This window comes from Epinephelus fuscoguttatus, linkage group LG19 (genome assembly GCF_011397635.1).
Source record: "Epinephelus fuscoguttatus linkage group LG19, E.fuscoguttatus.final_Chr_v1".
NCBI lineage: Eukaryota > Metazoa > Chordata > Actinopteri > Perciformes > Serranidae > Epinephelus > Epinephelus fuscoguttatus.
The window spans coordinates 20,567,661-20,585,069 of record NC_064770.1 but is presented as its reverse complement, the minus strand read 5'-3'; the positions used below and the strand labels follow the sequence as shown (position 1 = coordinate 20,585,069).

Sequence of the window (17,409 nt, the reverse complement as noted above, 5' to 3'; positions counted from 1 at the left end):
TTGGATAGTTACCGGCTGTATTCTGGATACCATTTGTCATTACATTTTGGTGCCAATGCCAGCAATGTATCAAAAACATAGTCACATAATTCTTCAAGGACATTGAGTTTCCATAACAGCAACAACATCAAATGTGGCTCAAGGACAAAGATCTTTGACATCCGAGTGGGACTTTTTATAGGTCTTATCTCAGCGTGGTTGGCAAATGTTCTTCTAATCCTTTTAAGGCAAGGTGTAATACCACTTGAACTTTATGGAAAGGCCCTTCATTCAATTTTACCAGAGGAATATGAGACCCGCGAAGGTCCTGCAACTATATACCAGCACCCCTTGGGTGCTTCTCCAAAATTAAGTTCCATTCCTGGCTATGGCCATGTTTAACTGCAAGGGCAAGTAGACACAACATCTATTATATGTGATAAAATCCCTCTCAAATAAGTTTAAATTTGACTAAATTACTGGAGCAAATTGGAGTAAATTACTGGAGCATATTAGTTGTTCAAAAACCAGAGCATATATTAAACAGCATCTATTTTGGGACGTACTTTGGACATTACCATCACACTTATGTTTTATGAGCAGAAATAAAGCTATGTCCACTGCTTCTATTTAAAACATGTTGAATAATAATATATATTAGAATATATTATTACAAGTTATACTCTTCAAAATTCATTTACATATATGAGGGACTTTGAGTTAAAAGGCTAACTGTTATTTTACTTACTGAATATCACAGTTGATACTCATCAATGATATTTAATTTTACTGCATTTCAGAGATTTGAAATGTGGGCATGCTTTGACACTTAATACCAATGACATTTGAGTTAATCTCACGAGGCGTAAAGAGTTTATTGGTTCAAAAAGGAAAGTCAAGGCACAAGTCCCTTAATAGAGAATATAAATAGCCTATATAGTTGTCAAATTTGTTATGTTTTGATGTTATTGTGTATCGTACACAATGTACAATGCCTCATGCAATAAAGCAATTTGAAGCTGTTGTTTTAGTTTATTTTACTTCATCTTCATTTGTAGTTTTACTAAAAACATTTTCAGTTTTACTAAAAATGTACTAAAATTCTGATCCTGGCTTGCTGAATTAATTTAACATTTACAGTTCTCAGGTTTTCTTGCTATTTTAAGAGCTGCGCAAAGTTATATTTCAAACATGAAAAAGGCTTACTAAGATAGTTCTCACAATGACAGGGATGCTTGACCAAATCGAGTGGCGGACTGCTGCTGACTGGGCTGTTCCTGCCTCTATAAAAGCAGCAGCAGCTTCAGACTCCTCTGACAACTGACAGGCATCACAGGTGAGTGCTTTGTGTGTGTTTTATGCTTGCCTAATTTGCTTTTAATTAAAATTGCATCAATGAGATATGACTATTTGTCATCATGTTTTTCATGTCAAGTAATCTTGACAGAATTATATTAATAAATTATGTTACCTCTCTTGTGCAGCAAGCCTACTCTTAAAAGTAAATTTTGAAAAGTGTTACAGTGACTCAGTCAATTGATATTCTTTGAATGATTTGGAATCACTGGATTCACTGGAACGAAAATGATCTTCACAGTGGTGAAGGTATACCTTTTAAATTAAAGGCATGGCAAAGCTGCTTTGTTCATGTAGCACACCCAAAGTGGTTTTCAAAGGCAAAGAAAGCCATTAGACTGACAAGAAGTACTTAAACAATAGCAATAAAACTGAAAAAAAAAATCAATATGGATAGACCAAAAATAGATTTTACAAATTAGATAAAATTAAATTAAAAAACAACCAAACACCTAAAATTAAATATAAATAACAGACACAGTGTAGTCATAAATGCTTAGGAGCCATGAAAATTAGTTACAATAGGTAAAAACTCATGTAATTTGACTGCTGTTTACTGCAAACACTGGACAGTCGTGTCTCCTTTTAATGATCATCTCAATCTTTTTTAATAGTTTCCTAAGACACCATCAGATCTGTGTCACTCAGTTGGGATAAAGTAAGGTAAAACATTATCTGCAATACAGTAACACCACAGCACAATTAGTCAGATACAAACACTACCAAAATCACTACCTTAACTACACCACAATGAAACATATTCAAAGTAATTCAAACTCTAATTCTAAGACCTGTTATCTTTTCAGTCCTCACTAAACTGCCATCATGAGCACAGACGCGGATATGGCGCAGTATGGCCCTGCGTCCATTTTTCTGCGCAAGCCTGAGAGGGAGAGGATTGAGGCTCAGGCTGCTCCATTTGATGCCAAAACGGCCTTTTTTGTGGTAGATCCTGATGAAATGTACCTAAAGGGTAAACTCACCAAAAAGGAGGGTGGCAAAGCCACAGTTGAGACACTGCCATATGGTGGAAAGCCGTCAAAGGTAAGTGTAATCGTGAAAATCAAATGACCACAGAAAGACAGATAACTGATGGTTGTTTTCGAAAACATTGGGATGATATTGTCTTTTTTATGTCACAGACTCTTAAAGACTAAATGACCATCTTAGTATTTTCTTCTTCTCATAGGTATCTGAATAAATGCTGTAACTGAAATTCTTGTCCACAGTTCAAATAGGATGAAATCCATCCTATAACAGATTATTTGAAATACTGTCCGAGTGATACTGAACAATTTTTCACTGCATTTTCTGTTCAGACTGTAACAGTGAAGGAAGATGACATCCATCCCATGAATCCTCCAAAGTTTGACAAGATTGAGGACATGGCCATGATGACCCACCTCAACGAGCCTTGTGTGCTGTATAATCTCAAAGAGCGTTTTGCATCATGGATGATCTACGTGGGTGTTTAAGTTTGCACTTAGAGAAGTACATTTCTTTTTTGTAAAGTCTCTACTCTAAATGTTCAGATTGGACTTTAACAGTTTATATGTCAAAGGTAAATGCAATGATGTTTGGATTGAACAACCTTGTCTTTACAGACCTACTCTGGCCTGTTCTGCGTCGTTGTGAACCCCTACAAGTGGCTTCCTGTGTACGATGCTCAGGTTGTGGTAGCATACAGAGGCAAGAAGAGGGTTGAGGCTCCACCCCACATCTTCTCCATCTCTGACAATGCCTATCAGTTCATGCTCACTGGTAAGATATTTTGAGAAAAACACAAATGACTATCTTTACCTGGCACACAAACAAGACACTGCTGATATGACCTCAAATGTGTTTGTATTTTGAACATATGATATTTTATGAAACACTGAAATATTTCTTAATTTCAGATCGTGAGAACCAGTCTATCCTTATCACGTGAGTAATGTACAAATAACTGAATCATAGTTATATAGCATATATATATACAGTACAGGCCTAAAGTTTGGACACACCTTCTCATTCAATGCGTTTTCTTTATTTTCATGACTATTTACATTGTAGATTCTCACTGAAGGCATCAAAACTATGAATGAACACATGTGGAGTTATGTACTTAAAAAAAGGTGAAATAACTGAAAACATGTTTTATATTCTAGTTTCTTCAAAATAGCCACCCTTTGCTCTGATTACTGCTTTGCACACTCTTGGCATTCTCTCCATGAGCTTCAAGAGGTAGTCACCTGAAATGGTTTCCACTTCACAGGTGTGCCTTATCAGGGTTAATTAGTGGAATTTCTTGCTTTATCAATGGGGTTGGGACCATCAGTTGTGTTGTGCAGAAGTCAGGTTAATACACAGCCGACAGCCCTATTGGACAACTGTTAAAATTCATATTATGGCAAGAACCAATCAGCTAACTAAAGAAAAACGAGTGGCCATCATTACTTTAAGAAATGAAGGTCAGTCAGTCCGGAAAATTGCAAAAACTTTAAATGTGTCCCCAAGTGGAGTCGCAAAACCATCAAGCGCTACAACTAAACTGGCACACATGAGGACCGACCAGGAAAGGAAGACCAAGAGTCACCTCTGCTTCTGAGGATAAGTTCATCCGAGTCACCAGCCTCAGAAATCGCAAGTTAACAGCAGCTCAGATCAGAGACCAGATGAATGCCACACAGAGTTCTAGCAGCAGACCCATCTCTAGAACAACTGTTAAGAGGAGACTGCGCGAATCAGGCCTTCATGGTCAAATAGCTGCTAGGAAACCACTGCTAAGGAGAGGCAACAAGCAGAAGAGATTTGTTTGGGCCAAGAAACACAAGGAATGGACATTAGACCAGTGGAAATCTGTGCTTTGGTCTGATGAGTCCAAATTTGACATCTTTGGTTCCAACCGCCGTGTCTTTGTGAGACGCAGAAAAGGTGAACGGATGGATTCCACATGCCTGGTTCCCACTGTGAAGCATGGAGGAGGAGGTGTGATGGTGTGGGGGTGTTTTGCTGGTGACACTGTTGGGGATTTATTCAAAATTGAAGGCACACTGAACCAGCATGGCTACCACAGCATCCTGCAGCGACATGCCATCCCATCCGGTTTGCGTTTAGTTGGACGATCATTTATTTTTCAACAGGACAATGACCCCAAACACACCTCCAGGCTGTGTAAGGGCTATTTGACCAAGAAGGAGAGTGATGGAGTGCTGCGGCAGATGACCTGGCCTCCACAGTCACTGGACCTGAACCCAATCGAGATGGTTTGGGGTGAGCTGGACCGCAGAGTGAAGGCAAAGGGGCCAACAAGTGCTAAACACCTCTGGGAACTCCTTCAAGACTGTTGGAAAACCATTTCAGGTGACTACCTCTTGAAGCTCATGGAGAGAATGCCAAGAGTGTGCAAAGCAGTAATCAGAGCAAAGGGTGGCTATTTTGAAGAAACAGAATATGTTTTCAGTTATTTCACCTTTTTTTGTTAAGTACATAACTCCACATGTGTTCATTCATAGTTTTGATGCCTTCAGTGAGAATCTACAATGTAAATAGTCATGAAAATAAAGAAAACGCATTGAATGAGAAGGTGTGTCCAAACTTTTGGCCTGTACTGTATATATATATATATATATAGAGAGAGTGTATGAATATATGAGACATATATGACTCAAGATATCTCCTCACTCTTCCCCCCAGTGGAGAATCCGGTGCAGGAAAGACTGTCAACACCAAGCGTGTCATCCAGTACTTTGCAACAATTGCAGTGGCTGGAGCTAAGAAGACTGAGCCACAACCTGGCAAAATACAGGTAAAGATGGCCTATTAATGTTTTAAAAATGGTCACAGAATTGTCTGTTTATGGATTCTTAAAAATCTCCAACATATATTTTAATATAATTTTGTAGGGTTCACTGGAAGATCAAATCATTGCAGCCAACCCTCTGCTGGAGGCCTATGGTAATGCCAAGACTGTGAGGAATGACAACTCCTCTCGTTTTGTAAGTGTTAAAAAAGGGAAAAATAAACACAACCTTTTTGAGCTGCATATCAATAATCCCGCTGACTCAAGTTTGATACGTTCAGGGTAAATTCATCAGGATCCACTTTGGAACTACTGGCAAACTGGCGTCAGCTGATATTGAAACATGTAAGTAATTTTCAATATTTTGCTCAGTCACCTTTGTTTGACTTTACACGTGAGTATGATGCTAGTTTTGAAAAAAAAATGCTAAAGAGACATCTGTTGCCACTGCAAGACATTATATATACATAGTGTATTGGGACCTTGATTTGTTATTCTCAGATCTGCTGGAGAAGTCTCGTGTCACCTTCCAGTTGTCTGCTGAGAGGAGCTACCATATCTTCTATCAGCTAATGACTGGCCACAAGCCTGAGCTCCTGGGTATGTTACAACACAATAAACAAAAGACAAGGAAAAAAGTAGAAGTAAGGTATGTGTGCATTTATGCATGTCCTCTAATTTCTTCCAGAGGCTCTCCTTATCACCACCAACCCCTATGACTATCCAATGATCAGTCAGGGTGAAATCGCAGTCAAAAGCATCAATGATGTGGAGGAGTTCATTGCAACAGATGTAAGACAGCAATTTAGTTAACTAGATAGTATACTAGGGAATATGTTATACATACCAATAACTTTGCTTTATTGATATTGCAGACTGCTATTGACATCTTGGGCTTCACTGCTGAGGAGAAGAATGGCATTTACAAGCTGACTGGAGCTGCGATGCATCATGGCAACATGAAATTCAAGCAGAAGCAGCGCGAGGAGCAGGCTGAACCTGATGGCACTGAGGGTAACTGCTTAAATTATGTATTCTCATCACGCAAGTTTTTTTGGTGCGTATAATTCTACACAAGTTAAAGCGTATTTAGCACTTCGTGTGTTTCTTTCCATCAGTGGCTGACAAAATTGCCTATCTCCTGGGCCTGAACTCAGCCGATATGCTGAAAGCTCTGTGCTACCCAAGAGTCAAGGTTGGAAACGAGATGGTGACCAAAGGTCAGACCGTGCCACAGGTAAGAAAAAAGAAAATGTGATGTCTGGAAAAGTTAAGGGATGGTCTGCATTTTGATATGAAAACGTTATCCTGATAATTTTCCACACTAAAATTGTTTTTTGTAGGTCAACAATGCTGTCATGGCTCTTTGTAAGTCCATCTATGAGAAAATGTTCTTGTGGATGGTCATCCGTATCAATGAGATGCTGGACACAAAGCAGCCAAGACAGTTCTTCATTGGAGTGTTGGATATCGCTGGATTTGAGATCTTTGATGTAAGTAATAAAAACACATCAGTATTGATAATACATAAACACAACATGCCCAATCGACTGAGTATCCACCTGCATACAATAGTTCAACAGCTTGGAGCAACTCTGCATCAACTTCACCAATGAGAAACTGCAACAGTTCTTCAACCATCACATGTTTGTCCTGGAGCAAGAGGAGTACAAGAAGGAAGGCATTGAGTGGGAGTTCATTGACTTTGGTATGGACTTGGCTGCCTGCATTGAGCTTATTGAGAAGGTAAAACAACTCTGTCAGGTAGAACTTAAATCCTGTTTTCTGACTACCTGCTAAATTATTGATTCTTACGTACTGTATATGACATATTGTCCCTTCAGCCAATGGGCATCTTCTCCATCCTCGAAGAGGAGTGCATGTTCCCCAAGGCCTCTGACACAACTTTCAAGAACAAGCTGCATGATCAGCATCTTGGAAAGACCAAGGGCTTTGAGAAGCCAAAGCCTGGAAAGGGCAAGGCTGAAGCCCACTTTGCTCTGGTTCACTATGCTGGTACAGTGGACTACAATATCAATGGCTGGCTGGACAAGAACAAGGACCCCCTGAATGACTCAGTTGTTCAGCTCTACCAGAAATCTTCAAACAAACTGCTGGCAATGTTGTATGTGGCTCACGGTGCAGCTGATGGTAAGAAAGAAGAGCACTGAATATACAATACAGATACTGTGTTTCAACATAACAAAAGTATCCCTAGCAGACAGATGGTTTCAGTAACATTATGTGCATTTTTCGTAAAAAAAAATATTTTTTTAAAATCCACTATTTTCAACTATTATTGGTACAAGAAAGTGCGCAACATGGTTGAAATTACTGTATCTTTATTAACTATTAGCAGTTCATCAGAGAGTGCAGTTTAACATGTTATATGAGATGCATTAAATTTGCATTGATTGGTAAGAATGTGTGTGTCTATTACATTTGGTTTGGGACTGATATTATGTTGATGACTGCAGTGTAGTAATATATTTATTCATGTGACTTAATTTAAGAATCTTCACCCTTTACGCAGCGAAGACTTCTTTCAGCAGTTACTGCAGTGCTGTTTATTCAAGGCCATTAATGAAATACAATGATTTGTGAAACAGAGGCTGCTGCCGGTGGCAAGAAGGGTGGTAAGAAGAAGGGTGGTTCCTTCCAGACTGTGTCTGCTCTCTTCAGAGTATGTACTGTTTCATATCTCTGAATAATAATTAAAGACGTCATGTTAAAAAACTGATGACCTATTATCTCATGATGCTGACCCACAGGAGAACTTGGGCAAGCTGATGACCAACTTGAGGAGCACTCACCCCCATTTTGTCCGTTGCCTGATTCCTAATGAGACAAAGACCCCAGGTAAAAAACACATATCCCAGTTTTGAGAATTACGTCTAGGATGGTAACGTAAATAAATGTTTAAATAAAATAAATGTGCAATATGCAGGTCTTATGGAGAACCACTTGGTCATCCACCAGCTGAGGTGTAATGGTGTGCTGGAGGGCATCAGAATCTGCAGAAAGGGCTTCCCCAGCAGAATCCTCTACGGTGACTTTAAGCAGAGGTGACTGTAGTTTTCATTATAAGCAAGTCAAGTTGATTTCAGAAAAGGTATGGTGGTGGAAAAACACTGGGAAAAGATAGGAGGTAAATACAACAACACTATTTTCTCTTGCAGATACAAAGTACTGAATGCTAGTGTCATCCCCGAGGGACAGTTCATTGACAACAAGAAAGCTTCAGAGAAGCTGCTGAGCTCTATTGATGTGGACCACACTCAGTACAAGTTTGGACACACAAAGGTAAATTCTTGTAGTCAGTATTAACAGATTTTATCATCTGGTGTATTCATGTTTACTGATGTCTAAATTCCTACATTTGACAATACAGGTGTTCTTCAAAGCTGGTCTGCTGGGTACCCTGGAGGAGATGAGAGATGAGAAACTAGCTGAGCTGGTGACCATGACTCAGGGTCTCTGCAGAGGATATGTCATGAGGAAGGAGTTTGTTAAGATGATGGAGAGAAGGTAGGATTGTCATGCACTATACTTAACTACTCTGTCTGATTGTATAGTGACTGTTATACTCCCCATCTCTACTGAAGCCAAATACAATAAAAATTTGTGTCTCTATTTATTTTTTAGAGAATCTATCTTTTCAATCCAGTACAATATTCGTTCATTCATGAATGTGAAGAACTGGCCATGGCTGAAACTGTACTTCAAGGTCAAGCCTCTTCTGAAGAGTGCTGAGACTGAGAAGGAGCTGCAGCAGATGAAGGAGAACTATGATAAGATGCAAACAGACCTGGCTGCTGCTCTGGCCAAGAAGAAGGAACTGGAGGAGAAGATGGTTTCCCTGCTGCAGGAAAAGAATGACCTGCAACTGCAAGTGGCAGCTGTGAGAGAAATATAATAAATAAGATCTAGCCTGTAGTCCTCAGTCTACCATATAAAGAATTCCCATAATACATTAAATAAATAGTAAAATATTCATATTTTCATGGTAGATTTAAAATGCAATATATCAGCAACCACATCTGTGTTAAAAAAATAGGAAGCAGAGAACCTCTCAGATGCTGAGGAAAGGTGCGAGGGGCTCATTAAGAGCAAGATCCAGCTCGAGGCCAAACTCAAAGAGACAGGGGAGAGACTGGAGGATGAAGAGGAAATGAATGCTGAGCTGACTGCCAAGAAGAGGAAACTGGAGGATGAATGCTCTGAGCTGAAGAAAGACATTGATGACTTGGAGCTCACCTTGGCTAAAGTGGAGAAGGAGAAACATGCCACAGAAAACAAGGTTCAGTTAATTTAAGTCTGACCTAAAACAAACAAAAGTTAAATATGTCCATTCTTTTTTAGATATATAATAAAGTGATGTTTAATGTTCCTTTTATACAACTGTTAGGTGAAAAACCTGACAGAGGAGATGGCATCTCAAGATGAAACCATTGCCAAGTTGACCAAGGAGAAGAAAGCCCTCCAAGAGGCCCACCAGCAAACACTTGATGATCTCCAGGCAGAGGAAGACAAAGTTAACACGCTGACCAAGGCCAAGACAAAGTTGGAGCAGCAAGTGGACGATGTAAGAAAACAATATCATGATTTTCCCTTGACTTTTTCTCTGTAATGACTTGGTATTCTTGGCACTGATGATCTGTCTTTTAAATGCCTGTAATGAACTGTCATTAACTGTCATTTGACAGCTCGAGGGATCTTTGGAGCAAGAGAAGAAGCTCCGCATGGACCTTGAGAGAGCCAAGAGAAAGTTTGAGGGAGATCTGAAACTGGCCCAAGAATCCATAATGGATCTGGAAAATGACAAGCAACAATCTGATGAGAAAATCAAGAAGTATGCGTTTTGCTATTTTCGATATTTCATTTTACTATAATCATAATGCAACATAATGATCCAAAGTCAGCCATGACAGTAAAAAAAAAAAAAAATGTCCTCCTCTTCCAGAAAGGACTTTGAGATCAGCCAGCTCCTCAGTAGGATTGAGGATGAACAGTCTCTTGGTGCTCAGCTTCAGAAGAAGATCAAGGAACTCCAGGTAACATATTTGACATGAATATTAAAGTGAGTTTATCAAAAACAACATGCTCAAGCTAATAAGATCCCTTGATATAACTATCACCAAAACTAGGCTCGCATTGAGGAGCTTGAGGAGGAGATTGAGGCTGAGAGGGCTGCTCGTGCTAAGGTGGAGAAGCAGAGGGCTGACCTCTCCAGGGAGCTTGAAGAGATCAGCGAGAGGCTTGAGGAGGCTGGTGGAGCAACAGCCGCTCAGATTGAGATGAGCAAGAAGCGTGAGGCTGAGTTCCAGAAGCTGCGTCGTGATCTTGAAGAGTCCACCTTGCAGCATGAAGCCACCGCAGCAGCTCTCCGCAAGAAGCAGGCTGACAGTGTTGCAGAGCTGGGAGAGCAGATTGACAACCTCCAGCGTGTCAAGCAGAAGCTGGAGAAGGAAAAGAGCGAGTACAAGATGGAGATCGATGACCTCTCCAGCAACATGGAGAATGTTGCTAAAGCAAAGGTGAGCAAATGAAGGATTTGCTTTTCATTTAGCTCAGAAATATGGTCTATAAGTATTAAAAAAGGCAGGACCTTGAAACGTAAAGAAATACTCAACAGAAATATTGTTGTTTATAGGGCAACTTGGAGAAAATGTGCAGGACTCTTGAGGACCAGTTGAGTGAGCTCAAAGCCAAAAATGATGAAAATGTTCGCCAGCTGAATGATGTCAATGCACAGAGGGCCAGACTGCATACAGAGAATGGTGAGGCACCTGTGCACCTGTAATGAGAAGCACTCTATCAGGAGGGCCGATCATTTTAACTGAGCAGTTTTTACATTGTCCTTTAGGTGAGTTTGCCCGCCAGCTTGAGGAGAAGGAAGCTCTTGTTTCCCAGCTGACCAGAGGCAAGCAGGCCTTCACTCAGCAGATTGAGGAGCTGAAGAGGCATGTTGAGGAGGAAGTGAAGGTATCATACCAATTCTCTTTACAAAATGCATCACAACATAAATATAATAATAATGAAATAAACATCTTGTTTAAGTTACCAAGAAACGTAGCCCAGGTACCCCAGATTTCTGTGTATGATATGTATGTCAATAAATGAGTTCTTTTATCATGTTCAATAGGCAAAGAACGCCCTGGCCCATGCTGTTCAGTCAGCCCGTCACGACTGTGATCTGCTCAGAGAGCAGTATGAGGAGGAACAGGAGGCCAAGGCTGAGCTGCAGCGTGGAATGTCCAAGGCCAACAGTGAGGTGGCTCAGTGGAGAAGCAAATATGAGACTGATGCTATCCAGCGCACTGAGGAGCTGGAGGAGGCCAAGTACATAAAACTATGCTAGTTTTCATAAATAAATATGGTTTCAATTCAATATTCACTTCAGATATTTTTTGCAAAATTAAATCTACTTTTTCACTACAGGAAAAAGCTTGCCCAGCGCCTGCAGGATGCTGAGGAATCCATTGAGGCTGTGAACTCCAAGTGTGCCTCTCTGGAGAAGACCAAGCAGAGGCTGCAGGGTGAGGTGGAGGACCTCATGATTGATGTGGAGAGAGCTAATGCTCTGGCTGCAAACCTTGACAAGAAGCAGAGGAACTTTGATAAGGTAAATGGTTAAACTGGTAATTATAACTAGTTTTATCACAAGAAACACAAACCTATGTAGTTAACTATTTATTGTCCGATATAATTTTAGGTCCTGGCAGAATGGAAGCAGAAGTATGAGGAGAGCCAGGCAGAGCTGGAAGGAGCTCAGAAGGAGGCTCGCTCTCTCAGCACAGAAATGTTCAAGATGAAGAACTCCTATGAGGAGGCCCTGGATCAGCTGGAGACCTTGAAGAGAGAGAACAAGAACCTGCAGCGTATGTGAACTTTTATACTTGAGTGTAATGTTTATTGTATGAAAGCTCCTACATGTCTAATCTGTTTCATTTTGTATTGTTTTTCCTGTAGAGGAGATCTCAGACCTGACTGAACAACTTGGTGAGACTGGAAAGAGCATCCATGAGCTGGAGAAAGCCAAGAAGACTGTGGAGACTGAGAAGTCCGAAATTCAGGCAGCGCTGGAAGAGGCTGAGGTAAAACAACATCAGGATTTGAAAAGCCATCCAGCAGTCAGCCAGTTCTTGAGTTGGGCTAAACTGACTTGTATCATGACAGTCATAAACAGCATTGGATCTTCAAACTTTGTTTGGTTTGGCACATTTATATGAAACTAAAAACAACATGCTTGCTCTTACTGAAAATAGTCAATAATTTCTTAACGTTTGGGTGACCTCTTGTAATGGCGATATGGTTTCATGAAATACGCTGATGAAAACAGGGGCTATTAGTATTTTTCACTTCTATTACATTCTATCAGTTTAGAGGAAATCTTGTATGAGTAATTTACTTTTATAATTTAATTGCTTAAATTACACACAGGGTACACTGGAGCACGAGGAGGCCAAGATCCTCCGTATTCAACTTGAGCTCAACCAGGTCAAAGGTGAGATTGACAGGAAGTTGGCAGAAAAGGATGAGGAGATGGAGCAGATCAAGAGGAACAGCCAGAGGGTGATTGACTCCATGCAGAGCACTCTGGATGCTGAGGTCAGGAGCAGAAATGATGCCCTCAGAGTCAAGAAGAAGATGGAGGGAGACCTGAATGAGATGGAGATTCAGCTGAGCCATTCCAACAGGCAGGCTGCTGAGGCCCAGAAACAGCTGAGGAATGTCCAGGGACAGCTCAAGGTGAGTTTTGTTTGATTACTTATTTAATTAGTTTAGAATAGAAGACAAATAAGTGAACTTTTTTCTTTTCTTTTCAATGTCAGGATGCCCAACTGCACCTTGACGATGCTCTCAGAGGACAGGAAGACATGAAGGAGCAGGTTGCCATGGTGGAGCGCAGAAATAACCTGATGGTGGCTGAGATTGAGGAGCTGAGAGTTGCTCTGGAGCAGACAGAGAGGGGCCGCAAAGTGGCTGAGCAGGAGTTGGTTGATGCCAGCGAGCGCGTCGGACTGCTTCACTCTCAGGTTGGTTGCCCGTTATATACAAGAGAATACATTTGCTTGATAAAATACATAACAATGTTAAATTAAAAATAATTTTTTAAAATACATTTTTTCAGAACACCAGTCTTATTAACACTAAGAAGAAGCTGGAGGCTGACCTTGTCCAGGTTCAGGGTGAAGTGGATGATGCTGTCCAGGAAGCCAGAAATGCTGAGGAGAAAGCCAAAAAGGCGATCACTGATGTGAGTTTATACACCTAAGGAACTGCTTCTTGTGTGTGTTCAGTGGGGAGTGTTAAGATTTTTTTCAGCATAAACTGGAATTAGAGTACGTTGTATCGTTTTAGGCTGCCATGATGGCTGAGGAGCTGAAGAAGGAGCAGGATACCAGTGCTCACCTGGAGAGGATGAAGAAGAACCTGGAGGTCACAGTCAAGGACCTGCAGCACCGTCTGGATGAGGCTGAGAACCTCGCCATGAAGGGTGGCAAGAAGCAGCTCCAGAAACTGGAGGCCAGGGTATGCACTATACATGAAAAATAAAGTAAAACATTTTTGGGCCAGTGTGGAATAAATTACACTTCCATTGCTTTGTACTAAATGTTTGTACTAAAATTTATCATCATGTTACAGGTGCGTGAGCTGGAAGCTGAAGTTGAGGCTGAGCAGAGACGTGGAGCTGATGCTGTAAAAGGACTCCGCAAATATGAGAGGAGAGTGAAGGAGCTGACCTACCAGGTAATTCCTATAAAACAACTACCTTAACTTCTCTTTTATTCTCTATTCTTCAACACTTAACCTATAATCCTTTATTTGTATAGACTGAGGAGGACAAGAAGAATGTGAACAGACTTCAGGACCTGGTGGACAAGCTGCAGCTCAAAGTCAAGTCTTACAAGAGACAGGCTGAGGAGGCTGTAAGTCAAATACACAGTGTGACACACTTACAGTTGATTTAATAATAACATTGCCCTTAACTGCCTTGACACTATGTCAATACAACTCAACTCCCTTCACAGGAGGAGCAGGCCAACACTCACCTGGCCAGACACAGGAAGGCTCAGCATGAGCTGGAGGAGGCTCAGGAGCGCGCTGACATCGCTGAGTCACAGGTCAACAAGATGAGAGCCAAGAGCCGTGACATGGGAAAGGTATCTTTGTTGTTTGCATGATCTCAGACTCAATTGTGTTGACATCAGAAGTCAGTAAAATGAGTCGATGCTGTTCAGTTTGTGTGGACAGTGTAAATCAGCATTACAGCTTATTCAATCAATTGATTTTCACATGCAAAAAGAGAATAACTTATGCAGTAACTTGATTCCTTAATTTGAACTCTCACTATACTCATTGATTTTCCCCTCTTTTTCTTCAGTCTGATTCTGCTGAGTAAGAGTCGTCATCCAGCTGGAGCCTTTTTCAACAGAGTTCATAAAATATGAACCAGTGGGTGGGGGGCTCTTAAGCATTTCAATAAAGATAATAATTGTCATCATAGTCTAAAATCCTGTCATTTCCTTTCTGACGACATGGTTGATCATAAAAACATATAGTCCAAAACTAAGTAGAGCAATTAGCCATGCTGTAATATCTTCTTGTCAGCAGCGTGCGTGTAAGGGCAATGTGTCCGTCTGAAATGTTGTGGGTTTAAAGTATAAAGCTAAACAAAATGGAAATACATGTATTTGGGATGTATTGAGCAAGTGGTAACCTGAGATTTGCAATAAGGTGCAATAATAATACACTGGGAGTTCTTTCTTTTAAAAAAATTGTTAGCTTTTGTTAAATTACTGCTTTTGAAAGCTTGGTTGTTGGCACAGTTTGCGATAGTGTCACAAAACAACATGGTGAGGTAAGGTTAGCTAGTAGAAGTAAAAAATAGAGATAGAAGGGAAAAGCAGATGGTTGTTCTGCTGCACTCCTCAAATATACTGTTAAGACTATAGGCCATTAAGCTCCATGAGAAGACATCTTGGGTTTAATTAAACTATCAATCAGTTTCATTCTGTTTACTATGACAAACACACTGTTCTATACATTTTAAATACATATGTTTGGCCAAATTGTGCATTTGATTTCCACTGGTAAATTAGTCCACACAAATTTGTGACACAGTTAAATAAATGCCCAGACAACAGCTGAAATAAACGTTCTCCTGGGCCTGTTTATCACTCAAGACAGGCAGAAATGACATGGAAATATCTGCAGGCAGATTGGTTGAGTTCAGAAACCCATACAGAGATTATACTGTCAACACTTTTCCCAAATTGTTGGGCAGATAATTATGTTATGATTGTATGTTACATTTGCCCTCCATTATAATGTGAGCAGCTGTTAGGCTACATTATTCACATATTCTGAGTTGTAGACACACTATCATTAATGCCTCCCTAACCCTCAAATTTAGATTTATTAAATCAACGATAAAGAATTATGAGAACAAATATTTTCTAGTTTGAAAAACAATGAGCAAGAAAGAAAAAAATGTTTATTTTTTCCCAGATGAATAAACACTGCCAGCAAAAACCCCAAACAAATCCCTTGCCTCTCAGGGCTTCCATAATAAAATACAATTAGCGGATCAAATTCTGCTTAGGACTCCAAAAAGGCTAAGGCCTGTCCAGCATCCTTGTAATGCTCTATTTGAGATGTCACAGGCGACAAATAGATGTAGGTTGCCAAGGCATGCAAGTCTTTGCACTCTGTCTCTTGGAGGAAACTAACCCTTGACTTGGAATCTTGGAGCAGAATGAAGTCTCCACTAAAGCTTCTGATGCCCCTTCATCTGCTAGCCCTTTGGGCTTTTCAGCATAGTTTACTTGGATTTCACATAACTGTATCATCCCAAAAGGAATATATGATGACAGGGTAAACTTGTCCAGCAAAAAGAAATCAACACCACCAAAGTGGATTTCCTTCTATGGTAGAAGCCCAAAAAGTAAATAGGATCAGCATTCTGTATATAACTCACAGGTCCAAGCGATGAGTTACGTTTTAATTAAATGACATTTAGATTTGATGAGTATCCAGGTTGGATGCAATGAGGAATCATAATAAAAATATAACAAACTCCCTGGATGGATTCACAATTAACTCTTTACAACTGGCAACACAGGGTAATTACAAACAAGAGACAAAGGCTGTGGGTATAATCTCGCCACTCTTTCACATCTGACATGACATGTGACAGTCTTCCTATACATAGATACATCCATGCTCATACAAACATCTATTCTGAAGCAATGGCTTAATGTTATCAGTATCTGAAGCAAAGAAGTGATAAAGAACAATATAAAATACTTGTATGTTAGTTACTTGGACCCAATAAGACATCATATAATCTACTCAAATCCATGTGTGCTCCGAGCAAACTCAAAAGTCAGTACAGACTGCTCACCCACTTCCTAAAATGGGTGTTTTCTGCCAAGTGGACACAAAAATGCCATAATAAACCATAAGCCCTCAAGATTTGCTAGGAAACCCATGTCATGTTTCTTTAACAGATGTCATCTCTTTAGTATCAAATGTGGAGGTTGGATGCAGTTCATTTTGCCTTGTGAGTATTTTATTTTTGGGCCAGTTCTCAAATGAACTGCCAAATCTCCTCATGCCCATTAATGGAGGTCTATAACAGCTGATTAAATTTATATGGATATTACTTCACCTTTAATTTTATTACAGAAATATGAGATGAGGCCCCTCCTGAAACTGTAGACCACAAAAACTTGGGGGCATGTCTAAAACTACACTCTACATGCATCTGAGATGGCACAAAATCACGAAAGGGATATAAACTCTTTTAATAATTTAATTTGATTTATTTTGAATTTATAAGATCAAATTGCACACAAATGTAACTTTACACTTCACTGTATAGATATTCTTTAAGTGTCACTGACACACGTTTTTCATAAGGTTTTTATGAGCACAATGACATATTATATTGTACTGACATATTATTTTGTTGTTGACCACTGTCTTATATTAGTATCATTTAGGGGTGAACTTTCTTTCATTTCAGTGATCTCAAATATCCTGCAACTGAATACCAGTGGAATCTGGAAGACACTCCAAAACCAACCCCCAAAGCTGCCCATGAATTAAAAAATAAATAAAAATGTTAATGTTAAAAACACATTTCAACTTTAATGACCATCAGATTAAAAACTACAATGATAGGAATCCTACACAGACCGTATTCTGCACTATTAAATGAATGACACAATTCCATCACATCTGTGCCTGCACTTGGAGGCAGTAGTGGACCAACATTTAGAGCA

The 17,409-nt window shown here is 40.0% G+C and overlaps 1 protein-coding gene across 1 annotated transcript; it reads left to right on the top strand.

Moving 5' to 3' along the window:
• The first annotated feature begins 1,926 nt into the window (after positions 1 to 1,926).
• On the top strand, positions 1,927 to 14,626 carry LOC125879799 (myosin heavy chain, fast skeletal muscle-like). The gene is made up of 40 exons (XM_049561881.1): positions 1,927 to 1,998; positions 2,142 to 2,379; positions 2,655 to 2,798; positions 2,940 to 3,096; positions 3,234 to 3,261; positions 5,011 to 5,122; positions 5,220 to 5,312; positions 5,398 to 5,461; positions 5,618 to 5,716; positions 5,805 to 5,908; positions 5,992 to 6,130; positions 6,235 to 6,353; positions 6,460 to 6,609; positions 6,692 to 6,862; positions 6,961 to 7,267; positions 7,726 to 7,799; positions 7,888 to 7,975; positions 8,064 to 8,181; positions 8,296 to 8,419; positions 8,508 to 8,644; positions 8,762 to 9,017; positions 9,174 to 9,416; positions 9,525 to 9,701; positions 9,823 to 9,968; positions 10,080 to 10,170; positions 10,264 to 10,653; positions 10,770 to 10,896; positions 10,983 to 11,101; positions 11,262 to 11,458; positions 11,558 to 11,741; positions 11,832 to 11,997; positions 12,089 to 12,213; positions 12,560 to 12,868; positions 12,952 to 13,155; positions 13,251 to 13,376; positions 13,481 to 13,651; positions 13,766 to 13,870; positions 13,954 to 14,049; positions 14,152 to 14,283; positions 14,505 to 14,626. The coding sequence occupies exons 2-40, from the start codon at positions 2,161 to 2,163 to the stop codon at positions 14,520 to 14,522; spliced, it is 5,829 nt and encodes a 1,942-aa protein (XP_049417838.1). The 5' UTR covers positions 1,927 to 1,998; positions 2,142 to 2,160; the 3' UTR covers positions 14,523 to 14,626.
• The last annotated feature ends 2,783 nt before the right edge of the window (positions 14,627 to 17,409 follow it).